This window comes from Engraulis encrasicolus, chromosome 19 (genome assembly GCF_034702125.1).
Source record: "Engraulis encrasicolus isolate BLACKSEA-1 chromosome 19, IST_EnEncr_1.0, whole genome shotgun sequence".
Classification (NCBI taxonomy): domain Eukaryota; kingdom Metazoa; phylum Chordata; class Actinopteri; order Clupeiformes; family Engraulidae; genus Engraulis; species Engraulis encrasicolus.
Genome location: NC_085875.1, coordinates 30831443 through 30859226, shown reverse-complemented (window position 1 = coordinate 30859226; position 27784 = coordinate 30831443). Strand labels below are relative to the sequence as shown.

At 45.1% G+C, this 27784-nt stretch overlaps 2 protein-coding genes across 2 annotated transcripts; both read left to right on the top strand.

The window, feature by feature from the left end:
* LOC134470105 (uncharacterized protein C14orf132) lies at window positions 1-27694 on the top strand. Its single transcript, XM_063224121.1, has 2 exons — window positions 1-39; window positions 27449-27694. The coding sequence occupies exons 1-2, from the start codon at window positions 13-15 to the stop codon at window positions 27692-27694; spliced, it is 273 nt and encodes a 90-aa protein (XP_063080191.1). The 5' UTR covers window positions 1-12.
* LOC134435114 (uncharacterized protein K02A2.6-like) lies at window positions 2798-6505 on the top strand. The gene has a single exon (XM_063183945.1). The coding sequence runs from the start codon at window positions 2846-2848 to the stop codon at window positions 6503-6505; it is 3660 nt and encodes a 1219-aa protein (XP_063040015.1). The 5' UTR covers window positions 2798-2845.
* Window positions 27695-27784: the final 90 nt, after the last annotated feature.

Below are 27784 nucleotides of genomic sequence, written 5' to 3'. Positions count from 1 at the left end.
GCGAGTGAAACCATGGACCTTTCATTTATGGCAGCACAGGTAAGATGTTTGACGTTTTCTCCGAGACGTGGTGCGTAGATAGAATTCAATGTTTTTGACAGAACTGTCACACGAGGTAGCCTACAGATTGAAACTTGTAATAACGGCATAAACATCACAGAGAACGGTTTCACAAATCTTACCAGCCACTTGGTAACACGAGGCAGTTTACGCGCGTTATGACGCGGGAAGTTCAACACATAGAACGTAAAACTTCTCTTTCAAAATTTGAATCTGAATTAAATTAGACGTAGATTGATTCATTTTCAACAGATATGTATGGGCTAATAATGTTACCGCTCCTGGAACACGGAAGACACACGCCCTCTGCCTGCTGATGTGAGTAGTCAATTCAACCCTTTCACCATTCACCCTCGTGAGCGTCAATAGAGGGTATCGATGTTTGAGTTCCAGTAATGTTTGAAGCCAGGGCTTTAGGTAGCTTAATTTTAACACGTGTTTCAGTTCGTATACCTATAGGTTGAATAACTCAATTGCGTCAATTGCACTCTCCTGATTTCCTACACTGTAAAGAAAACTTAATTGTGGTTGCTTCTGCAATCATATGCTACATACTTTTTGGCTTTGACCCTTGCCCATTATTACCCCCCCCCCTCTCTCTCTCACACTCACACACACACACACACACACACACACACACACACACACACACACACACACACACACACTGCCATGGACTCATGCAATCGGTGCACACACACACACACACACACACACACACACACACACACACACACACACACACACACACACACACACACACACACACAGCACCTATTCAGGGCGAGACTGTTTCTCATGTCGAAGTCAGAGGGCAGTTCTGTTTGCCAGATTACAGAGAGAGAGAGAGGGAAAAAAGAGACATGTTCCATGTATGATGATAGTTTATCCACCCCAGTCAGCAGATACGTAGTACGTAGAGCCGCCCGGTTGGGTTGACTGATGAGTTGTCTCCACACTCAGACGGCTTGCTTGAGGACATCACCTCATGTCAGCAGCATCACTCCGCCTGGCCTGCACCACACAGTAAAAAACACAGTGTTGATTCAATACTTAGAGAGTCGATTTCACATTTTCTAGGGTGTATTTTGGTCCCATGTACTCTCTGGGGAGCCATTGGGGGTTGCCCCCTTGCACGGGTGAGGCATAATGCAATTTCGTTTTGTGCAGTGTGCAGTGCACACTTGTACGTGCTGTGGAGCGCTGTGTCATAATGACAATGGTAGTTGGAGTTTCCCAGGTGGGCTTTCACTTAGGGCTGGGTGATATGGAAAAAAAAAACTATATCACGATATGCATTACTTGACATTACGATAACGATTATGGCTGCTCGATATTAGAAAAATATGCAATACACGATAACATGACTATACTGCGATATCGATATTACTCACGATATTTAATATATACATATATTTTCCCCTCTCTGCCATTCTACACTTAATCATGTATAAATCAACTGAGAGCAATGCTTTATTGCCAACATTATTTTTTATTAGGAAAAAACATGGCTAATTTACAGTATCAACTTAAAATTTAAATGCATTTTTTAACCTTCTCACCAAATTTCCTGTTAACTGATATGTGCACAACTTTTGCTATACGTGTATCGCAAGCCGTGATATCGATGCATTTTCGATATATCGTGCAGCCCTAATAACGATATACCTCAATTACGTATGTTTTCAGTTATTCTCTTTATTTTGTCTTAATTTTTTGGTGTTGCAAAACCACATTTCTTTACAATGAATATTTTTATTCTTATTTTTACAGTTACATGAACTTAGAGCGTATACAGTGACGACATGAAATGTAATTAAATGACTAAATTGTATCAAATTGATCAGATTAGTTAATCACAATATAAACGATAGAGGTGAAAGAGCACAATATACTCTTTTCTATCACGATAACGATATATATCGCCATATTGCCCAGCTCTACTTTCACTCTCTAAGTGTTGAATTAGCACTGCAGTAATACTGTGTTGTTGTTGTTGTTGTTGTTGTTGTTGTTGTTGTTGTTGTTGTTGTTGTTGTTAGGTATTAAACCGGGTTTGCCTTTCATTATGTTTGTGCCAATGTGGTTACCGTACCCCCATAATGCCCTCGGGGCTGACTTCCTGTATCTTGCCCAGTTCAGTATGTTAAGTAAACGAACCAGGACCACACCTTGCCTGTCTCCTCTTTATTAATGTGAACTAAGGTAAATACATGACAATTGGCGACGAGGATGCGTCTGAACTCACGTGTAGTGTTCGTACTTGTAAATAGCCGTTTTGTTTTTCAAGTTATTCGCGTAGTTGATTGTTTTATTACCAAATGAGCAGCACCTCAGCCGACGAAAGCGCGGGGAGCACCGAAAACTTAGCACGGCTAGTGCCACCGGAGAACAATACCGTCAATACGACACAGGAAAGTTCATCCGTGCCGACCGTGAACAGACAAGTGGTGGAAGGACAACGCGAGGCAAGTCCTTCTACAATGGCTGGTGTTGTGGTGTTTGATGACACGGTGGAGCAATGGAGCGCCTACACAGAGCGTTTGAGTTCTTTGTCTTGGCAAATGGAATTAGCGTGGAGAAAAAGGTAGCTACTTTTCTCACAGTAATGGGCGCAAAGACTTTTAATGTTTTCTGCGCTCTGATACAGCCCAAGAAGCCAGGAGAGTTCACATGTGACAATATTGTTCAAACACTAAGTGAACATTTCTCGCCCAAGCCGTTGATGATCGCTGAACGTTTCAGATTTTATAAACGTAATCAGGAGGAGGGTGAGACAGTGACTATGTTTGTAGCTGCGCTCAGGAAATTAGCAGAGCACTGTGAATTCACCGAGGACACGCTTAAAGATGCAATTCGCGACCGGCTGGTCTGTGGACTGCGCAGCGAAGCTGCACAGAGAAAACTGCTGACTGTGGAAAATTTAACTCTGACCAAAGCAATTGAAATCAGTGTGTCGATGGAATTGGCTGCCAAAGAGGCACAGCAGCTGAGTGCATCCACGGCTAAAGTGCTGAAGATTGCTGGTGCTGAGGACAGCTCGCCAACGAGGCCATGCTATCGCTGTGGCCAACCGGGGCATTCGGCAGCAGAGTGCTGGTGTAAAGACTTGGACTGCCATGCCTGTGGAAAAAAAGGTCACGTTGAAAAGGCCTGTCGTGGCAAGAAAAAGGGGACTCAGTCTACACAGAAAAACACTTACAAATACAAGAGAGCTGCTACACATAAGAAAAAAGTACATGTGATGGAAAAGGAAAATAGTGCCAGCGAATCCACTGATGATGAATTGCCCCTCCACATTCTTTCGCTGCCCGGTGGGTCTGACAGCTACTGGACAACACCCTTGCTGGAGGGTAATCCGGTGCGGATGGAAATTGACACTGGGGCAGCAGTATCACTGGTTTCAGAGACAGTGTATAAAGAACACTTACACCACTTACCAATCCAACGAGCTCGAGTGGTGCTGAAGACCTACACTGGGGAGACAGTGGCGGTCAAAGGCCTGGTCAAGGTCAAGGTGGAGCTAAATGGACAATGTGTAAAGCTTCCCTTATATGTTGTTCGAGGCAATTACCCGTCCCTGCTAGGCCGCGCATGGATGGATAAAGTGCGGATTGACTGGCCTACCGTCCGCATGCTGAGTCAAGGGGAAACAGCTCTGGAAGCTGTCTTAAAGAAACACAGCGAACTCTTCACGGAGGGACTCGGGCACATGAAAGGTATCACTGCAAAGCTGACCATAAAACCAGGCAGCACTCCCCGATTCATTAAAGCAAGGCCAGTCCCGTACGCACTGCGTCCAAAAGTTGAAAAAGAGCTGGACAATCTGGTGAATAGCGGGGTGCTCGAGCCTGTGGCTATCAGTGACTGGGCTACCCCAATCGTGCCCGTCCTTAAGAAAAATGGTAGCCTACGAATATGCGGCGATTTCAAAGTGACTGTTAACCCAGCCTTGCAAAATGAACACTACCCGCTGCCCCTCATCGAAGACCTGTTCGCGGGTCTAGCAAATGGCAAACAGTTCAGTAAAATTGACCTGAACCAGGCTTACCTACAAATGCCTGTAGACCCCGAGTCCAAAGAGCTACTGACAGTCAGCACGCACAAGGGCCTTTTCCGGTACCGCCGTTTGGCCTTTGGGATCACATCGGCCCCTGCACTTTTCCAAAAGGCCATGGATCAGATTCTGGCGGGGCTTCCGGGGGTGCAGTGCTACTTGGACGATATCCTCATAACGGGGAGGGACAACGCCGACCACCTCCACAACCTGGACATGACACTACAGAGGCTGAGGGAATATGGACTGAAAGTTCGAAAGGAAAAATGTGAGTTTTTCCAGTCCTCCATTGAATATCTAGGTCATGTGATTGACGGCAAGGGTCTACACAAGGCCCCCTCCAAGACCAAAGCCATTTTGGAAGCCCCAGCACCACAAAATGTCAACCAGCTACGCTCCTACCTGGGGCTCCTGAACTACTATGGCCGGTTCATTCCCAATCTCTCCACCTTATTGAAGCCCCTCCACGAGCTGCTGAGGCAAGGTAAGAAATGGGAGTGGTCAGAGACTTGCCAATTGGCTTTCGCCAACTCAAAGAAAGCCCTGCTGAACTCAGAGGTGCTGACCCACTTTGACCCAGCACTGCCACTACAGTTAGCCTGTGACGCGTCCCCCTATGGGGTTGGCGCAGTTGTCTCACACATCATGCCGGACGGCACAGACAAACCCATTGCTTTCGCCTCTAAGACCCTCAACAAGGCTGAATGCAACTATGCGCAGATCGAGCGGGAGGCTCTCAGCATTGTGTTCGGGATTAGAAAATTCCATCAGTACCTTTTCGGAAGGAGATTTACGCTGCTGACCGACCACAAACCGCTAACAGCTTTGCTGGGACCACATGCGGGCATTCCACCGTTGGCCGCAAGCAGAATGCAGAGATGGGCCCTACTGCTCTCAGGCCACGACTACGACATAAAGTACCGGCGATCGGAACTACATGGTAATGCGGATGGCCTCTCCCGCCTACCGCTCCCCGTGGCGAGGCCAATGACACGACAAAATGACATATTCTACTTCCAGCAGGTGAGCGACACCCCTGTCACCGCAAAACAAGTGAGACATGCCACACGGAACGACCCGGTGTTATCGGCAGTAATGGAGGCCATCACGAAAGGCAGGAGAATCTCAAACACAGCTGACAGCAAACCATACTTGGCCAGGCAACAAGAACTTTCTGCACAGTCTGGTTGTCTGCTGTGGGGCAGAAGGGTCGTCATACCCCCCTCTCTGCAGAGCCCCATGCTGAAACAACTCCACGTCGGACACTGTGGCATAGTGCGCATGAAGGAGCTGGCTCGCAGCTATTTCTGGTGGCCGGGGCTAGACAAGCAGATTGAGGACAATGCGGGCCGTTGCACCACCTGCCAGCCCAGGCGAAACGCACCACAACCAGCGCCAGTCCACCCATGGGAATGGCCGGCGGAGCCATGGCAGCGTATACACATTGACTTTGCTGGGCCATTCGAGGACAGAATGTTTTTGGTGGTGGTGGACGCGCACAGCAAATGGCCAGATGTGGCCATCATGAGGTCTACAACCACCGGGAAAACCATAGAGCGACTGGAGGAAATGTTCAGTCGGTACGGAATACCAGAACAGCTGGTGAGTGACAACGGGCCCCAGCTTGTCTCCGAAGAGATGGAGGCTTTCCTCAAAATGAATGGAATTCAACACATTAAGTCAGCACCCTACCACCCGTCCACAAATGGGCTGGCTGAGAGATTTGTGCAAACCTTAAAGCACAGCCTCAAGGCATCCGTGTCCCAAGGCTCCCTTCATCAGCGACTGCACAGTTTCCTGCTGACTTACAGGAACACACCACACAGCACCACTAAAGCGTCTCCTGCTGAGCTCCTCCTAAAAAGAGCGTTGCGCACCCAACTGGACTGCATACGCCCTCCGTCCAGGGGCCAAATTGTTCAGAGCAGTCAACAAGAGCAGAGCCGACGTAGGTCAGGCACACCACGGTCTTTTCACATAGGAGACCCTGTTCTAGCTCGCAATTACCTAAGGGGGCCCAAGTGGGTGCCAGCAGTGATAGTGGCCATTACTGGTCCGCTGTCATACCAAGTACGCACAAACAATGATGCTGTGTGGCGTCGTCACACTGACCAACTGTTGGCCCGCAAGGGCCCCGCTTCGGAGCCAATGGGCTCTCCTGCACCCGACATCACCAGCCAGGCAGACCCTGTGGAGGGCCTGGCTGCCTCGGACACCCTGCCGGCTACACTTCAGGAGGACAACGCTACAGATCAGGTCCCCGAGCCCCCACCGACAGCGGAAGCAGCGCCGCCGCCGTCGTCGTCGTCTTCGCCGTCTCCGGTGAACCACCATTCTCACCGGTACCCCACGCGCGAGCGACGGCCTCCTGACCGTCTGGACTTATAGCTGCTTCCTCGCTGACGGAATGTCATATCCTTTTTTGTTAAAAACGTATGGGTTATGTTATACGTTATAGGTTACCTTATCTTTGTCTTTGGGGGGCTAATCTTACAGAATATGGGGGGAGGAAATGTTAGGTATTAAACCTGGTTTGCCTTTCATCATGTTTGTGCCAATGTGGTTACCGTACCCCCATAATGCCCTCGGGGCTGACTTCCTGTATCTTGCCCAGTTCAGTATGTTAAGTAAACGAACCAGGACCACACCTTGCCTGTCTCCTCTTTATTAATGTGAACTAAGGTAAATACATGACAATTGTGCTGTACTGCCGAGCAGACCTGTCTGACATCTCATAACACAAACACAAACTTTTTCTTTTGATGGGTGAGCTGGCTGCTTTGGCAGAGCTGGCTGTACAAATTCTGCCCACAAGGCCAGACACTGCTACAGGGTGTTCTGTGTTTGGTACAGAGAACACTCGCAGCATGCACACACACCTTTGCACGCACGCACGCACGCACGCACACACACACACACACACACACACACACACACACACACACACACACACGTAAAGAAATAAAAACACAAGTGTGTTAGCATTCAGGTCAGTGCTGATGTTTAGTGAAGGGGCAACAGTCCAGTTTCTTTCATTTTTTTTTCTCTCTGTATCTGTCTCTCTGTCTCTCTTTCTCTGTCTGTTTGTCTCCCCCCCTCTCTTTCTCTCTCTCTCTCTCTCTCTCTCTCTCTCTCTCTCTCTCTCTCTCTCTCTCCCTCTCACACACACACACACACACACACACACACACACACACACACACACACACACACACACACACACACACACACACACACACACACACACACACACACACACACACACACACACGTTTGGTGGTGTTTGAAGAGCACACTCTGGCACCACGCACCATTGCCCTTAACCAACAATTGGTCCATGTGTTTTGATTACCAATTAAGATGGCAAGGCAACACTTGAGCGGTCACAAATGAAACAGCCACACTCCATTTAGCCGACGATGACTCTCTTGTCATACGAGACATAGTAAGAGTCAGAGAGAGGCATTGCCCTTGACACATTGAGCAAAGCCTAGTAGTGGCACGTCTTGTGAAGGGGCTTGTCATGTCTGTCAAATATGAGAATGGTCTTTGCAGGATGATGACGGCACATTTGATGTGAAGTGTGTTGTACCGTATCAGCAATTGTGATGACAGCAGACATAATAGTCTCTCTCACGTGTTATTATAATGTTTGACAGGCTTGGCTTTCTGCATGTCTCAACATGGTTATTATTACTCATGTAATGACAATCATGATCGTTTACAACAACCTGCACAGGACTAAAAAGTGGTGTAATTGATCAGTGTTGTTCTGCCAAAACAACATTTCCATCCAATAGTATTGATTTACTGTCTGTCAGTCTATTGAATACATGTCTCAGTAGTGTGTAGTGCATGGGTCTAGACTAGAGGAAGTGATGTTTGTCATTTTTCTGTCGTGAACCAGGGTCTTCTGGGGTACCAAAGGGAGCCTCTGACTAACTTACTACACCAAAGAGCCAGGCTTGTTGGTGTTATACAGTAGTAAGAGCTCACCCACAACCCTAGTCATGCTCACTTAATCACAATCACCATGATTATGCTGAAAATGATTAGTTGTTCTTCAAGGATGGAAAAATTATCAATAATTTTGCTTAAGAATAATTTCAAAAAAGAAATATGTGTTTTAGTGCTGGTGAATGCTTTGGTACTGTTTAGACTGTATGTGGTCTTTGTGTGTACAGTAGATTAATTCTCTGTGAGCCAGTGGCAGGCGATGATATCTTCAAGGCCATGGAAAAGGTGTTGTAAATATACAGCATGCCATTAAGACATCACTACACAGCTGTTGTTGGTGGTGTTGTTTGTGTGTGTGTGTGTGGGTGTGTGTGTGTGTGTGTGTGTGTGTGTGTGTGTGTGTGCATATTCACGCAAGAGAGAGAGAGACAGAGAGAGAGAGAGAGAGAGAGAAAGTGAGAGAGAGAGAGAGAGAGAGAGAGAGAGAGAGAGAGAGAATGAATGAATGAATGGAAGACCTGCGTTTGACTGATGGCCCCATATTTTAATATTCTGACACTTAACATTGACGTCCTCAGCTGAGCTCATGGCTGCGCTGGCTGGATTTACAGCTGTATTTGTATTAACTGATTTAATTTGTTTGGGAAGAGCTGTCGTACATCAATATGCACACGGTACTGTAGCTCAGACAGGTCACGGGAAACCTGATGGGCACTCTCTTTGTGTGCGTGTTCAGGGAAGCCGACAAAGTGGGGCAAACGGGTCCGTTATCCTGGGCCCAGGGAGAGAAGGGGCCCAGAATTGGGTCCTCTACATAGTATGCATTGGGTGGGGGTCCCTTTCAAATGATCTAGTCCAAGGGCTCAGCCAAAACTGTCAGTGGCTCGGTGTGTGTTATACAATGTGTTGTAATGGGGAGTATTCTTGTAGTACACGCCGTGCATTTCACAGTATTAATTCAACACTTAAAATGTAGTGCCAACACTATATGTGTTAAACTAACACTGCAAACACTGTGGACAACGCCAAATGCACTCTCATGGCGGCAGACAGAGTGATAATGGTGGTGAGAACAGAAATCTGTGAGTGGGAGAGCTTTCAATGTGAAGCCATTACGCTCTCTGTTATGGTATTCCTGTTGCTTACAATATTTCTGTGCGCGGAATAATTTACAGATGCAATAGTTATAAGCTCTCAGTCAGCTCGCAATTCGTTTATCCTGCAGCACAGCGCTGCCTCGGTCTTTGTGTTTGCTCCCTCAAGTTGCACATTTCTTTCCCCAGTGTTATCTCAGTACTGTAGCTCTGCATTCAACTGGGAATTCACAACACAAAGCTTTTCACCCTCTCCCTCCAGAGAAGTGCTTATTCCATGACGCTCGAGAGATAACATGGACATTGACCTGAGAGGTGTCACTTCAATGTCAAGTTTGTTTGATGCACATACGCTCTATTCAGACAGTCCACATGACTGTAAACGTGAGCAATTGTGCAACACAGAGACATCTTAAGTCACTATCTGATTCCACTTTACCACCGCTACAGTATGTAAGCTTACCACATTCATTTGGTAAAGTGTGAAAATGTGTGAAGCAATATGTAGCATTACATAGGCCTTCTTACGCTGTCAAACAGTTTTTGGTTAGCTTTGATGGCCATGTAGGGTACACACATGTAGATACACCATAACAAGGACCATAAAATAAAGTATAAAGTAGTGAATGTCTGAATGTAAAAGTGTAATGGTGTGTGGATAGACATTACTCTCTGTGCTTGTATGCCAAGATTCACATCTACAGTACATTACTATGCAGATGTGTCTTACATTAAATGAAATATGTAAAGCGCAGCATGGATGGCTGTCACCGTACAGTACAGTACAGTACTGCAGATGGTCCACATTAAGATTCCACGAGAGTTTGGAATGGATCTGGCCCATTTATTTTGCTGCTGCAGCGTATGATATATCTCATTACGTTCTGATAGGACTTTGTTGTGGTGTTTGATGTTACACATACTGTACTGTATCAGTATGGTCTTTTGCATTCGCATCACAGGAAAAGAGAGGAAACGCATGCAATGGAGTAAGCCGTGCTGTGCTTTCATGTTGGCTGTGTGTCATGTGGGATGCTGTCGCGATTAGGAGGCGGTAAATGTTGAAAGAAGGAGGTTGGCGTTGCTAGTGAATGCATGATTATGGGTTACAGTGGGTTACACAGAGCTGCCTAGGTTTTTTCTACTTTTCCATGTGTTAATTCATGTCGGATTGAACACCAAGTGCTGAATTGACACTGAATTGTTCTGTGTGTGCAAAAATCTGTATATAGCCTACTCTCTCTCTGTGTGTGTGTGTGTGTGTGTGTGTGTGTGTGTGTGTGTGTGTGTGTGTGTGTGTGTGTGTGTGTGTGTGTGTGGTTAGAAAGCGAACATGCTTCAAGAGGGCTTGTTGTCACACTGCATGAGTGCATAGACAGTGATTCTGAAGGAATCATTTTCATTGCATATGACTTCACACATCATTCACCAAGTGATGGGTATCTTTTTGCAGTCTCTTGTAATGTTAAATCTTTCAGTTAATGACAGTCATTTAACTATCAAATGAGCAAACAAGTCAATCATAGCACAACACAATGAAGCGTATGTCCATCAGCTTTAACAAGATTAAATTTATTATAATTAAGTAATAAATAGAATATATGACCATATGTACTGAGTGAGTTAACTGAAATCTGTTCATAACAACCTACCTCCGTGCATGTGTTTTTAACCATGCATCAAGAACCATACGTACTGTAGATGTCTTCATCTACACATGAAGTCTCAACAAAAATGCCTTTGAACGTCTTCACCGCCCAAACCCCATAATTGACTTGCTTTGGCAGATGTGTTATGCTTATGCTTTAGGTCATGTGCCGTGTAAGAGGCAGCCAATACTCACTCCTCTGTAAGAAGTTAACATAGCATCACTTTTGCTCAGCACCCATTACAACACTGGCCACCTGGCTGCAGCCATTTGCGCTAAAAGAAACAGTGAACCTCTGAACCTGATCTTAAAACGGGTGGGGAGGACAAGATTTCTTTAGATGACCAGATTGCGGTAATTATTCTGACCTGTTCTTCCAATACGCAGGGTCAGAAAGGTTATAGGACAGAAACACATTGCACATTGCAATGCAGGTGCATTTCAGAAGTAGGATGCAGTCAGCTTCCCCTGTCAGAGGTATATGCTAAAACAACCTAAACTTTGGGTTAGCACACATAGCTACTGCCATCTGTATCAAGGCATTTGATTCGATCCACCGAGGCATGATGATGAAGATCCTGAAGGCATACAGTATTCCCCCCAACCTACTCCGAGCAATAGAGTCCATGTACGCAGGATCAAGGGCCAGGGTGGTGACCCCTGATGGCAACAGTGAGGAGTTTGGCATCCTGGCTGGAGTTATGCAGGGGGACACACTACCCCCCTTCCTCTTCATCATAGTCATTGATTATGTGCTCAGGAGGGCAATCAGTGGGCGAGAGCAGGAACTTGGCTTCACACTATCTACAAGGAAGTCGAGTTGATACCCCGCAGCGGTCCTCACAGACCTTGACTTTGCGGATGACATCAGTTTGCTTTCTGACAATGTGGAACAAGCACAAACTCTACTGAGCAGGGTAGAGCTAGAGTGTGCCAAGGTCGGCCTCAGGCTTAGCGCCAAGAAAACTGAGGTCATTACCTACAACATCCCACCTGAACATCAACCTCTAAGTACAGCAGGAGGCACTGTGCTGAAAGAAGTCGACGATTTCAAATACCTGGGCTCATGGGTCAACTCTACTGAGCAAGATCTAAAAGTAAGGAAGGCACTTGCGTGGAGGGCCCTGAACGGCATGGCCAGTGTATGGAACTCCAATCTCCCCTGTCCAATCAAACTCAGCTTCTTCTACGCAACAGTAGAGTCCGTCCTCCTCTATGGCAGTGAATGCTGGACCCTGAAACCAACCCTAGAGAAGTCCCTTGATGGCTGCTACACCAGGATGCTGCGTGCAGTGCTTAACATCAGTAAGAGTGCACATGTAACCAACAAAATCCTACACGGGGGAATACCAAGGGTGAGCGAGAAGATAGCTGTAAGGAGAATGAGACTTGCAGGACATTGCCAAAGGCACCCAGAACTGCCAGCCAGCAAGCTGGTGCTATGGGAACCATCACATGGGTGCCGGTTAAGAGGTCGTCCCACACTAACATTTGTGGACATACTCAAGAAGGACTCCGGAGCCCTGAGTACCAGCGAACTGAAAAGATGTATGAAGAATCGGGATGACTAGAAGCAATGATGGAAGGCTCGTCTGAGGACGACCTAGAGAGAGATCTGGACCATTTGAGGCATCCAAAATATAATCAATTTATGTATCTATTATAGAGTGTAAGCACACAATATTTGATTTGAGTCTGTCCATCTGCTCAAAAGTTATCATGCAAACAAAAGGCCATCTTTGAAGTTGGTCGTCTTGAAAGTGTTGGCCTCCAAAATTCCGTCAGTTTCTATGCTTTGTTGTGTTTAGATTGTTGGCACACAAGATTTGGTTAAAATCCGTCCACCCGTTCAAAAATAATCACACCAACATGAGGTCAGCCATCTTGAAAATGTTGGCCTCCAAAAAGTGATCAGTCTCTTTACCTATTGTGGAATGTTGGATCACAAGATTTGGTGCAACTCCATAAACACATTCAAAAGTTATGAGCTGAACAAAACGTTGTCCATCTTTACAGCCTTGGCCTCCAATTCAGTTCCTCTAACATAGAGTATCATCACACCAAACTTTTGTGCAAATCCATGCACCCTCTCACAAATGATCACACTAACAGGAAATACGTGTACCTGCGGCAGACGCAGCAGTAGCAGTCAGAGCAAAACCATAATACCCCTTACGCACCACCTTTTGGGGATATAAGCACTCTATTTCTGTGTTGTTAAACATAACAGTTTTTTAATTGCCCTCCACCATGTCAAAACGGATGTTAAAGCCTCAAATTTCCCTCTATAGTACCGTAAGTGCCAGCAGGTTTGTGTCCTTTCCAATTGAAAGGCTATTACCCTTATGCAATGGGAGTGTAGCCTTGTGAGGAAGTTGCTGCTGTATACAAAAAAGTAATCCGCCTGCCGCTGACAGGAAACGAGACCCAGCACAAGTAATTTTTTAATACCAGTCTCATGGCTGACATGTGGAGCTTTCAGGTCTTGAGGTCTTTTTGCTGTGCGCTGAGTGCGCAGCGCTATTGAAGTCAAGCCGCACAGCTGCACAGACAGCAAATAGTAGTTGCCGACTGACTTACTATGTGTGAGTCATTATCGCTTCGGATACAGTGCATGGCTCCCAGCGACTTTGTGCATGACTCCCTGTGACTGTGTGTGTGTGCGCATGACTCCCTGTGACTGTGTGTACGTGTGTGTGTGTGTGTGTGTGTGTGTGTGTGTGTGTGTGTGTGTGTGTGTGTGTGTGTGTGTGTGTGTCCGTACGAGCGTGCGCGCATGTGTGTGTGTGTGTGTTAGTGTGTGTGTGTTAAAGTGCGCGTGTGTGCTCTCACGGGAGATGCGTCTAACTGTGGGGGTAACGGCGGGAGCATCATGGCTAAGAGCTTTATCTAAACCAAGGTGGATTAACTCCGATCACCAAGCCCCCTCCTTGGGATGATTTCCCTCCGCAAAACAGCTCCGTAAGCCTCGTCCACCCTCCCTCACATCTTCTCATTTGACAGATCCCCCAGACATTACCGCCTTCGTGGCCTTTTCTCTCTCTCCCTTATCCATGGGTGAATGTGAATCCATCTGTGGTCGTGGGCCGGGGTGCACTGCCCAGGCTACAGCCTCAATGAATATGTTAATCGATGTCCACTGCCCTTTCACGTCCCCTTTTTGGGCTCTGTGGAGTTAACTGGGTCTGACTGGACAAAGGGAAGCTTTGCACTGTGGCATGCCTGCCTGCCTGCCTAGAAAGTAGTTTCCCAAACTCTTCTTCTGCTGGCCTTGCCATTTGTAAGCTGCTCCAGTCCAGAAATGTTTCCTTTCACGTTACATCAGGCCGGGTGTTCTGGGAGGGCTTTATTCTTGTTGCTACACAGCGAACGTGAAGGGGGACGCACATGATCAAACGTCAACAAAGCTCACTCCTCCACCAGTAACCATTTTTCAATGTCATGACCAAATGTTTGCGACTTCAAACTTCAAGGGAGCTGACCCCTCTTCTTTCCAGTGAACATTTTTCAGCCGTTCCAGCACCCGCTGTACGATTGAGATTAGTATGGCATTATAGCAAGACCAGGCTGGCATCAATTAATATGGTAATCAATGTCCACTGGCTGTTCATGTCCACTTTTTTGCTTTGTGTGTGTGGAGTTAACTGGGTCTGACTGCGGACGTTTTTGTTGTGGTGTGCCATACGCCTGCCCTGTACAGTAAGTAGGCTCTCCAACTGCACTACATCTGGGCTTGCTTTGCTGGCCTTGACTTCCACGTTTTGTCTGAGCCGGGTGTGGTGGGAAGACTCTTTATCTTGTTACCAGACAAGCAGCAAATCAGAGAATGGGGAAGGGACGAGGGAGGGGGGGTACCAACATTTCAAACTTCAAAGGAGCTGACCCCTCCTACCAGCATTCTTTTTCTGGTGTCCTGACCAATGGGTGAAATAAGACACAGAATTGCAAATTTCAATGAAGTTAGCCCCACCCTCCAGTATTTAAATTCGTCAGTTCCAGATCCTCTGTACGAATGAGGGTCAATAGATATGGTAGCCTGACTCTTACTGCAGATGGGCCCATCGACGGCCTATATTCACATTTTGCCGAAAACAATCATGTACGTACAATCATAACATCATAGCTATGACAAGTCTTAGGTAACCAATTAAGACTTAATCATTAAAATTTTGGTGAAAAGAAGGTTATAACAAATGCCCTGCGGTATGGGATTAACCCATTGATGCCAGATGCTGTGTAGCGCGACCCAGGCACCTGAAGCGGCATGATGCAGCATTCAGGCTCATGAGATTTGACATTTTTAAAATAAAAAATGTTGGTATGTTACAGCTGAATGCGGTTCTAATACAGGGTTCTTCAGTTTTAAATGCATTTTATTTCATGCTTTTATGTGCTTTGTAGACTAGGTTTTTATAGGCTAACAGAAAGGGCTCAGGCATTTTAGCAGGTGTCTTCTGCCACGTTCACGTTCACTTTTTGGCTTAGTGGAGTTAACTGGGTCTGACTGGACAAAGGGACGCTGTTGTTTGCTATGGCCTGCCTGCTTCCTGCCTGCCCTCCTGCCTAATAAGGAGCTACAGCAGCAGTGGCACACAGAGCATCTATTTCATTTCACCAGCTTGCAGCTGCTCCCCCAGAAGTTGCATCAACGCTGCAGCTTGCGATCACCTGTATATCTCTTCACTGTGTGTGTACCCCTGGGCTGACTCTTTTTTTCATTTCTGCATCCAGCCTGTTTTTTTTCCTTTTTACTTTGTGTGTGTGTGTGTGTGTGTGTTTGGAGCCCTCTGTGCCAGCTACTGTGGCTGGCCTGACAGTCCTAATAAACGTGGAGGTGGAATATTAAAGCGCTTGCCTGCCCGTGTTTTCCTCCAGGATGGAGGTGTTCTCTAGCACCCAGTCACACCTTGTGGACATCATCATCCCAATGTTTGCCTCACAACCCCCGAGGAGCATATGCTCCATACTGTAGGTCTGTGTGGTTTAAAACCAACAGGCATCATAAAACCTGTAAACAGTAGTGAGGGTGCAATTATGTAATATACAGTCAGTAGATTATTGTTTCTACTATATACTTACATAGGGCTACAGTTAAATCAGTTACTGCTTGAATTGTAAACAGAAATACATTTCATCCTTGTGGCGGTCTTGTGTGGTGTTGTTTTTGAATGCCACTTGTTCCATGTAACTTAACACATTTTGTAGTGCTTACACAACATGTATGTGTTTGTTGTAGGAGGGTGGAAAAAAGCCATTTGCAAGTGACACGATAAATGTGCTGACTGTGTTGCATTGTGGGATTCCAGCGGGATGTGAGATGTGACCTATAGCAGGGCAGGGAGTCGTGGAACACCTGTGCCGGTCCTCTACCAACATGTGACTGTGCACATGCAGTGTTGCCAGATTGGGCGGTTTCCCGTCCAATTGGGCTGCTTAGGATGGCCGTCTGCGGGTTAATTTTTGGCCATAGAAATCAATAGAATTGTGCGGGATTTAGTGCTTCCAGGCGGGTTTTGAGCATTTTTTGGGCTGGAAATCATCAGCTTCATCTGGCAACCCTGCAAACAAGTCATTTCTCTCTCATTTGCAGGCAGACAGACAGACAGGGAGGCCGACACATAGACACACAGTAAATTGTTTAGTATTCATTTAACCCTTAGAGAGCAACACCAGATGCACTCTACACAATAGTGCTAAATATGTCTCTCTGTGTTAAATTTGTTTAATTAACCCCTTCGTGTAGACTAGAGCCTCTGTTATAATAACCTTATTGTTGTCACCAGCACTGAAATGGCCACATCTTAATCTGTTACTCACAGTAATGTCATATCAATGTTGTTATGATGGTGAGTGTATTCAGCATAGTGTGAAAAGGCCCGTTGCTGGGCCCATCTTCATGAACAGTGTAATTCAACCCTTAAAAGAGTCAAATTTAACACTCTGTTATAGATTGTATTTGATCTTATTGTCTCAGTGTTGAATGCGGAGAAACATACTGTACATGCTTTACAGGCAGAAAGACAGACTGACAGAGAAGAAGTAGCCTGTCCTAATGACTCATGGGACGGCGGCCGAGAGAGTAATTAGCCATTTGACAAATTGAATCTACAGTAGCCTATAAGCTGCTGTGTTGCCTCTTGTTCCTTAATTGTCTACACATTCATTTACATCAGGCACAGACTATAATAACGCTCAACACACCAGCTGTCCAGCTTATTGCGGAATCCTTATCCCATGTGGCGGCATGCCATTCCAGAGTGTAAAACGTTGCACGAAAGATAGACAATGAATGGACACTCCACATACTTACATCACACACATCATTTTTTCTTGTCTGATGCAAGATGTGTCTAGCTGTGGCTTGCGAGCACTTTAATCTGTGTAGTGACAGGGAGTTGTATCTCCAGATGGATACTGTGGGCCCTTCCATTCCTTTTAGGTTTGCAGATGGCACCTCTTATTCTGGTTTGGCTGATAGAGAGAGAGAGAAAGAGAGAGAGAGAGAGAGAGAGAGACAGAGACAGAGAGACAGAGACAGAGACACAGAATGAAATGGAGTGACGGAGAACCAAAAGGCTAAACTGTAATAGGTAACCTCCTGCCTGCGCTTGGGGCAACTTGTGGTCGGTAGATATGCAAAACAATAGGGTCTCAAAAGGAACACGGCATCTTTGACAGGCGAGCTCCCGTTGAGAATACTGATGGAAGCAACATATCATCACGGCTGCCACATTCCCACAATCCCCTCCCCTCCCTTTCCTTGTCCTCTCATCTTTTCTTCTTCCACTCCTTTCCCTTTCGACCTCTTTTTATTTCCTTCTTTCATCCTGATGCCTCTCTACCTCCCTCCCTCCCTCTCTGCCTCCCTCCTTCCCTCCCTCCATCCTCCGTCTTCCCTCCCCAATGTTTAGCTGTGCTATGTGCAGTGTGGGGGGCCTTTGACAGGTATGTGGGCCCCAGGGACACTCCCAGGCAGAGCAGAGCAGGCAGGGAAGCCATGAAGTGAAAGCTACCGACACAAACCCCCATCACCAACCACCACCCCTACCTCCTTCCTTCCAATCTCTCCCACACAGCCCCCTGGTCCACCAACACACACACACACACACACACACACACACACACACACACACACACACCACACACACACACACACACACACACACACACACACACACACACTCTCTCTCTCTCTCTCTCTCTCTCTCTCTCTCTCTCTCTCTCTCTCTCTCTCTCTCTCTGTCTGAAAGACACACACACACACATACACACACAACCATACACACAACCATACACCCAACTCCACCAACACAACAGAGCCCCACACCGCACCACATTGCTTCAGCATGCCCACAGGCAGGGCAAGGCAGGGCTCGGTGTGGTGGGAGCCAGAGACAAATCCCCCCACAACACACACGCATACATGCACACACACACCCCCCCCCCCTCTCACACACGCACCCCCCCCACACACACACACGCGCACACACCACCACCACCACCTCCCCACCCCTACCACCCCCCAAGCCCAGCCCAGCACCCCGGCTGCCACAGCATGACGTGCCTCCCCCAGGGTCCTCCCCGGCAGACTGGAGACTCGAGTCGGTCAGTTGTGTTGTTACCTGTCACGTGCCCCGCTGAGGCTCCTGTATAAGGTTTGATGGGAGGATGTGCTGTGCGGTGCGATGCTGCCTGCACCTCTCCCTTATTACCATAACGTGGACACCATCTCTTTTCACAGCGCTGCCGAGGCGCTGCATATGACTCAATTGGAACGCGCTCTTACCATACACTATTTATTGCACACAGTTAAGAAATGAAGTGTTAATTCTACACTTATAGAGCACTCTGCAACTACATACTGTACACTCTAGAGGATGTTAAATCAACTCATCAAGTGTTAACACAGATTTTTTTTTAACCCTATAGGTCTCATGTAGTTCTGGTTTATGGTAGCCTATTGCTTTGGGCTCTGATGTGTTGCATGAATGTTTGTTTATACAGTATTTTATGTCCAATGTAGGCTAAGGAATACTACAGGAAAAATTGTAATCATAAAAAGGTAATCGTAATCTATTCCTCAATACGATTTCTTATCAAACAGATGTAGTTTTGTGAGGTGATAGGGCAGGCAGTGCACAGCATGTTTTATCACATCTTTAAATCAGTCTAAATGTCTCGGAGGCAGTCGAATGGAAGTAAAGCTCAGTGAGTCTAGTATTATCTTCCTCCTCTGTGTGGGATATTCTTCATGTGCAAGCACTCGATCAAAGCAGCACAGGTCTGCCAGTGTGTGAGGTCTTATTTGAGACCAGGTGGGATGAATTTCCCCCTCGAATGATGAATATCACTTGTGAGTGTATCCCGATAAGGGAACACTATAGTGTAGGCTCCTAGATAAAAAAAGAGCGCAGGCTACAAGAGATAGTTTTTTTCCAGCATTCTCAGCATCTTTCGGTTCTGTCGCACTATAGATACACAATGATTACAGTCTCCTCCACACTCTCACTCTCCCTCTCCCACGATCATTCCATTAAATTCAATACAAATAGACCTCTATCTTTTTGAAAAAGATGTCTCCACTGTAATAAATGGTGAACAGGCCCAGTGGCTATTTTATATTTAGAGGCAGGCGGGCGTGTAGCTGTCTGGCGATAGCATCTCCATTATCTCCTCTAGTTGCTGGTTCCGAGAGCGGACCACTACGCCCTATTGTGTGTCAGCCGGGCGAATGATGGTTGTCAAGAAAAGCCATTATTTGTTGCTAAGGACATCCCCTGGCAACAGTCTCTAAAGCCTACTGAAAGTGTCCACAGCACATTTAAAGCCACAGTGGCATATATTAAGGGGATGACAATAGGAACTACAGTATTCAATAGAGCTGTGTTGAATTTTTTTTTAAATCGATTCACACATTAATTTCCGATAATCGATTCATCCATCCAAAGATCAATTTTTTAATTATTATTATTTATTGTTAATATTATTAGTATTATTTTTAATTTTCCCTGCTGTTAACCTTTTTTTCAGTCTTCCAGCCATCAACTACCAAATACTTGTAAGATTAGCTGTTAACAGTAATATTGATATAATACTAGATTTAATATGTTGCTTCTCTAGTCATGAAATGAAGGAAGCAGCTCAAATAGCCTATCTTAACTCACGGATCGAATCGAAATCGGATCGAATCGGAAATCAGATCGAATTGGATTGAATTTGAGCAAATCGAAAAAAATTTGATTCTGAAAAGTTGAAAATCGGAATCGAATCAATTCTTGACATTTGAATCGATACCCAGCTCTAGTATTCAAAAAAAAATTGACAGTGAAAGTTAAACATTCTCAGTCATGGAGCACCAGATTATGTAATTCTATGTGGCTAGGCCTATTGTGTCTGCCTTCGCTCGTCTTCCACTGTAAAAGTTATAGGGCCTACATTGTGTGCATAGAAAATATGTAGACTAATGGTATCACTTCAGCTTGATAATGGTAATGTATTCAAATACAAGCTAATGTATTAAATTCCTTAATTAGCAATTGTGCTAATTGCTTTATATCACTTGAGACCAAGTGTTACTTGCTTGCCAGCCGTTGGGAAAACAAAGTCATTTCAGTCACTGAATGCCAATGATTTGTAATTACACCGTTCATTTACTTAAATAATATATAGCCTGCTGAGTAAAGATGAGGTGGAAAATGATCTCAATAGAGGAATAAAGCAGGTTTTCACCCTTTTGTCACCAAAATAATACTCTTTAACTGCATATACACGATGTACATGATCAATTTGTCAGTGCCTTAGCTTACATTATGAGGAATACAGTTGGTACTCTTTACGTGCACTTGGTATTCTGAGTCAGCATGCTCAACAGGCCATTCTGATTCAGGACTGTGATGCTGTTTATAAAGGCTGTTTATACATTTGATAGCAGGGAAGTAGCCTACTGCAGAGCCAGATGAAATCCAAAAACAATGTAACTGTGGGATACCCAAATGAATAATTTGACACCATTACTCAGCATCCCAACAAGGCAACCCTCTCAGAAAACGAGACAACCTTCCCCAAGAAGAGGGGGGAAAATAGGTCCTTGGAGACTCACTGACAGCCTTCACTGTCCAGACAGTTTTGAAAAGGCATCACTGTTGCTCCCGCTGGACCCAACGAGCTGTAGGAACAGGGAAGCACATTTCAGAATTTCATGAGATCCACCAAAAATTGAGACATGCTATACAAGATAAACAGCTTTTTGGCTCTGTGGACCCAACCCTGAATTCAGATGTGCAGAGCTTTCACAAAAAGAAGATATAGACTTTAATAAAACATTTAAAATTCAACGTTATGAGCTTAGAAGAATTAACCAGAACTTATGATTTATTTACAGTTCTGAGTAGGCCTACAGTGTAATAAAAGTAATGAGTACAATAAAAGTCTCTCTACGCGGTTAAAGGAAGAAAAAAACCCAGCAAGACCTGAGTGCTCTACCGGCAATAATGACATTGATACGGAGAAAGCGTTTAGCACAGACAACCCACCTGGGGAATACACAGTAAAACTCATCTTTTAAAATAAAAATGTCCCCGTTGAAATATGGAAAGCCCTGAAAGTTTTCTCCCCGGAAGCTTAAGCCCTTCTTCTCATCCTCGATGTGAAGGCAACACCGGCTCTTTTTGTGGAGATTAAACTGGAGGGCCTAAAAAAATGTTGGGAAGCTTAACGTTCTTTAATTCCCCTCTGGATTCCCTGTACCCCACACACACCCATTACTTTAAAGTTAGTCAAGAGTGGCAGAATTTTAGTGAGTTTGTCCTCTTATAGCGCTCTGAACTTTTTTTTATTTATTACTGTATTTCATTTTGAATAAGGGCGTACAATGCAGTAGTCTGCCTACAGGATTAAAGCATGAACAATATACTGTGACATGGCATCAATATGGCTCAGACACATATGCGAGATACCACAGTTGGCAGATAGGCCTAGATTTTGCTGTCACTGCATGTACAAACCAGAACAATCACATATGGCACCCTGGCCTCCCGACCAATGCTATGCATGTGATATTGCGTGTTTTTGATGCCACCTGCAGATGACCCAAAACACTGTGGACACACAGACAGACAGACAGACAAATAGACAGACAGACCCAAGGCTCAACCCCCACTGGGGGGACTGGTAACACTCAGGTACAATAAGACAATGTCCTTGTTTAAATGAGACATTTAATCAGAATTAACTGAATTTAATTCTGAATAAAGCTTAATTCCGCTTTGAAATGTCATGTAAACACTTCACAATTCGGAATTAAATGAAAGTTTAATGTAAACTTGACGGAACTATTTATTTCTGACTTATTTATTACTTAGTTATTAATCTGGAATTAAAAATGTCATGTAAGTGTGGCCAATACATAAAAAGCCTCACATCCACCCACAACATTACAGACTTAAGCCCTTCGTGCAGAGCCTGAGCCTCTATTAGTCTAAGATTGCTGTTAGGCAACTGGTAATGACCAAGCCTAAGTCTGTTACAAGTTTGTTATGATGTAGTAGTTGAGTCTTTTCAGCAAACAGTGAGTGGGATTACCAGTGATCCCATTTGAATTAAAAGGCTGCACACACACAGGACTAATGCCTTGGCTACAGTACATGTCTGCAGATATTTTTAAAAAACGCATATATTTATATCTGTTTACATATTTTGATCCCATTTACATGGCATGTGAAGAAAAAAAAGACATTGTGACAAAACCTCTGGTATAGCCCCATAATGCACGCCGTACTATCAGTCATCGAAAGGTTAATTACCATAGTACTACTCTACTATGACATTACACAGGGCCTTTAGTAATGCACTACAATTGGGTCATTGCCATTCTGGTAACAACAAATTTACAAAGTAGACATATCCGATTTAGGGAGCTAAAACTATGTTTCGGTATAAATAAAAGGCCCAAATGGATGCGATTACAAAGATATCCATGTGCAGTATTTGGGTATTTTTGAAGACACGTCAGTTTTGGTCTCTCGTTTACACCTAAACAGATTATTAGAGGTCTCCTTTAGAAAATATATCCTATTAAGGTTCTAAAACGCACCTGCCACAATGGCATTTTTATTTTTATCCACATGTCGTGTTTATATCTATGTTTGAAAATATCCACATACGGGTAAGCGCCTTCTAAGATGATACTCCTCCCCTCTCTGCTGTTCATGTGGACAGAATGAGGAATCGCCTCCTAATTGTCGCCACTGTCAATTTTTCATGGCTTTGTTGTGCGAGCCTCTCCACCTCGTGTAACTCAATTACTCACACACAGTGATTTGTCACTTAAGGAGGGTTTCATCCGCGGAGTGCAATGCCTATTTGTGTCTCTGTCTCCTTACTGATTCCCTCAGTAAGTCTGCTATGACTACGAGCTACCATACTGCTGGCAGCTCGTAAACAAATCCAAGATGAAAACAATTGAAAATTGTCTTTTTAGTTTGTTTCAAGAATTCAAAATAACTACAATTGAGTGACTCCCTCCCCTCCCTTTCCGGTTTGACAATGTATGATTCTCCTTTGTTGAATACAGACACAGTAGGCCTACTCCCCCCAGTACCCAGCGAACTACTCCCTCCTTCTTGGTTCACCTTTGTTGAATACAGACACAGTACTCCCCACAGTACCCATGTAGTGAGCTACTCCCTCCGCTCCTTGGCCCCTTTGCTACTGGCTGATTATTGAGTGATCATCAGAGGCGTTCTGAGGAATCACCTCGCTTTCCATGTTCTATCGAGCGGTGCACCGTCCCGCTCCCTCTGAAACAGCCTCGTCAGGACGGACAGAGGGAAAATCAATGGCTCCATGAGCAGCCGAGCCTATACGCAGTGCAGGATTAAGATGGGCTGGGGCCATGAGGTTTACAGATTGCTGTGGGCCCCCCCAGAAAGCAAATTTCGCAACAAGTTTCCGTTCATAGGCAATGTCATAATTACGTGCTATCAACCAACTCTACTCAACATTACAGATTAATTTTTCAGTATTGCCTCGTCATAATTCTGCAATTTTTAACTTTTGACCAATCAGGGGCCCCTGGCATGTGGGGGGCCCTTAGGCTGCAGCCATATCTAGCCTGTGCATTAATCCGGCCCTGCCTATTCGACTTGCTTTCTGAGCAGCACCGCAACACACTGTAACACACAGTGCTTGCTAATTCAACACTTAGAGTCTTGGACTAACTAGAAGAGTGTTTTACGTTTCACTTTCTGGGTGTTGTACTGACACTGAAAAGTTAACTGTGCAACTTCAGCGCATTCTAGAACTGTGTTGACTGAGGTGTTCTTGACATATTGACTGACAAACCAAAAGATGAAACTTCAAGGTGTACAGCTGTCTGTGCATGGAGTATAACTTACGTAATGCAATGAAAATCATGGTAGGCCTATGTTCCTTTTAACTTGTCAGAGAAGTTAAGTTCTCAAAGTTTTTCCAATACGAATCTTTATCTCCACTCCAGAGAGCTTGACTCTCTTTTCACTTCAGAGATTTCATCCATCTCATACTGTAGTTTTGCTCTTTTTTTAAGTTATACTGTCCCATTTTTTTAAATAAGCTCATATTGCACATCCCCTCGAGTTAAATTATAATTGAGTTTTACCTTTGTCCTGTACTTTCAACCGTTCTCTGAGTATGGCAGTGCAAATTTTACCTCCATGCAAGCAGTTAACATTGAGTCCTATGAGACCAGCTGGCGGCTAACTGGTCTCAAAGGAGTCAATGCTAACTGCTAACTGCAACACTGTGTTGAGGTGTTCTTGGCATATTGACTGATAAACCAAAAGATGAAACTTCAAGGTGTACAGCTGTCTGTGCATTGAGTCTGACTGACATAATGCAAAGAAAATCATGGTAGGCCTACTGTATGTTCCTTTTAACTTGTCAGAGAAGTTAAGTTCTTAAAGTGTTTCCAATGCGGAGGATCTTTATCTCCACTCCCGAGAGCTACTCTCTTTTCACTTCAGAGATTTCATCCATCTCATGCTGTAGTTTTTCTCTTCTTGAATAACACTGGTGTTAACATATGGAAACTTAACCCAGTGCACAGCCCTACATGTATTCCTCAGAGAAGCCCTTATGTTCTTGGAAAATCACCAAAAGAGTTTCTTTAACATGATTATGGTAACTGCCACAATGTTCTAAGGCAAGCTGCCATGCAGAGGCTAATGAAATTCATGATTTTAACCAGAATGCAGGAAATGTCAAATCCCTTGGTATAAAATAAGACATGCATCTATGCTATATCCTCAGCATCCTATCCCCATTACAGCTGAAATTAATTCTCTATTGGATAAAGAATTAATATTTATAAAACATAACATTATAAATATTTAAAATACAATTCGTATATCCTCAGAGAATCCACGCTAAAACCTCAACTCATTTTTTTCAAATCTTGATTCATATCCCCCAATGGCGTATCAATGAGGAGGATAGCCTGCACAGAAAAAAAACACGTATACACGTAAAAATGTTCCTACTTTTTTCTAATCTTGATTCATATCCCCCATGCTGCATCAATGAGGAGGACACACAGTGAAAAACATGTATAAACACGTAAAAATGTTCCTATATTATCCACCCATCCCCATGCGTGTTTACAAATCCACAGTATTGGCTGCCTGATCGATGCGTTTGCGGTCTGCTGAGTTCTAATTAGGGACCAGCCTTTGGAATGGACTGACACGTTAAACAACCTGTCGGCGCGCCCGGACGCGATTTGGTAACTCTATAAGCATTGATTTCCACAATGAAGAGCTGCTACAAGCTGTCATGATTACAGCTACGACACACAGACTGAAGGCGCCTTTGCCATTGGCACCTTCAAAAACATTTCGTTATGTCTGTGGAGGTTGCCGTTCCGTCCAGGTCATATTAGTCATACGAGTCAGAAAAACAAACAAATTTGGATTGCAGGTTGTTCACCATTTCTCCTTGATGCTCATTGGTGTAGGGAGTGACTCAAACTTGTTTTAGACAAGAAAATCAGAGGGACTCAAGACTGCAGTTTTCTAATATTGTGCTTCAAACTGGGCTTCTTTTGGGTTTCATGAGTCCCAGTAACTGTCTGTAACACATAAGCTCAGTAATAATGCCCCATCTCTGATGAAGCTGTGGGATATGCCCAGAGGTATTTTTAGCATTGTCTCCAGCCGCAAGAAGCATGAAGAGGAGGAGGAGGAGGAGGTGGGTGAGAAAGACAAGGAGGAAGTGGTTGTTGTGTTTCCTAGTGTGTGAACGGGGAAGCCTTTTGCTCGCTGGCTCATACACTATGTACAGTACAGTGGCTATGAGAGCATGCCAGCCCAGTAGTGCTCTGCACACAGCCTCCCTCCACAGCACAACACACCACATCATGGCACCCCCCCACCCCCGGCTCTAATTGTCAAGGGCAATAAATCACTTAACTTAACCACCTCATCAAATATTTACCCAAGGCTTAATTAAGCACAGGTTCCCTTCCCTGTGCCTGCCATTGTCCTTGTGGGCATACTGCACTGTACATTGGTGGTGGTGAAAAGGAAGTTGGCCTTGTACAGTACAGCAGCAAATGATGAAGAAAGTACTGTATAGGCGCCTCCTCTTGTCTCCTCAGCTATGTGATGTGTGTGTGTACAATAGATGGGTTCTACATTTTAGTTTTACCCTGGCTGCGCAACCCTGGCTGCGCATAACTCAACCTCTGATTGTTGGAAACCGCCGTCGGTCAAAAAACAATTAGCTCACATGGTTGGCTGCCAGTGTCTTGCCCCTCCTCACAACATTGTGTTGATAAACACAAAAAAAACTATCTATACTGCAATTAATTTGCAAGCAGGTCATGGTTCTGTCTGTGTGTAACCTATGGCACTGTAAACGCGCTAAGTAGAATCTGAGATACAGTATCGAACGGAACGTATAGCTCATAGTGGAATCTGAAATCTATATGTGTGTGTTTTTTTTCCATGACTTGGTCAGCCCATGGGGAGATATGGGCTCGAACTCATTAAACACTGATGAACATAATCTTTTCATACCAGGAGCTACAGTACAACACCACACCGTATACCATTGCACCACCACTGTACTGTACATTCATGCATTTTTTATGATAAAGATCATATCGCAGATCAAACATCTCACCAACCCCACGTCGCTTTCCCTTGCTAGCTTGCTTGCTTTCTCTCTGTCTTTCTTTCTTTCTCTCTCTGTCATGCACTCTCCCGTCTGTCTCTTTCTCATTGCCCCCTGCTCTCTTTTCCTCCACCACTCTCTTTTCTTTTTCTGTCTTCATCCGTCACGCTCTCCCTCCTTCTATCTCTTTCTCCCTCCTCTTTCTCTTGTCTTTCTGTGTTGTCTTGAACGCTTTCTCTCTCACACACGTTCTCTCTTTATTCACCCTCTCTCTCTCTCTCTCTCTCTCTCTCTCTCTCTCTCTCTCTCTCTCTCTCTCTCTCTCTCTCTCTCTCTCTCTCTCTCTTTCCCTTCACCACTTTGAGATATTTCAACAAACCAGCTCAAACCAATAATAGACTATTATGACAACGATTTGAATTATCATAATCAATGAGTGAGATGAACATTTCTCTTTCTCTCTCCCTCTCTCTCTCTCTCCAGATCCCTGTGATGACAGGTGCCTTCATGGACTCCTCGCCCAACGATGACTACAGCACGGAGCACTCGCTCTTCAACTCCTCGGCCAGTGTTCACGTGGCGACCGCCTCCGCAGCCTCCTCCTCGGCTCCGCCTCCACCCGACGACCAGCAGCACATGTCCAGTGATGCCATCTGGCTCTGGATTGCCATCGTGGCCACCATCGGGAACATAGTGGTGGTCGGAGTTGTCTATGCCTTTACCTTCTGAAAGCCCTTCAAGAACCCTCAAAAATCCTCCTCAAGAACCCTCAAAATTCTTGAGGCTATCATCAGAACCACAGTCATCAGAGTTGTCTAT

Excerpts from the sequence above, each read along its gene's own strand:
- LOC134470105 (XM_063224121.1), top strand. The coding sequence starts at position 13 with ATGGACCTTTCATTTATGGCAGCACAG. Across the intron at positions 40-27,448 it reads TTTCATTTATGGCAGCACAG|ATCCCTGTGATGACAGGTGC; the intron begins GTAAGATGTTTG and ends CTCTCTCTCCAG.
- LOC134435114 (XM_063183945.1), top strand. The coding sequence starts at position 2,846 with ATGTTTGTAGCTGCGCTCAGGAAATTAGCAGAGCACTGTGAATTCACC.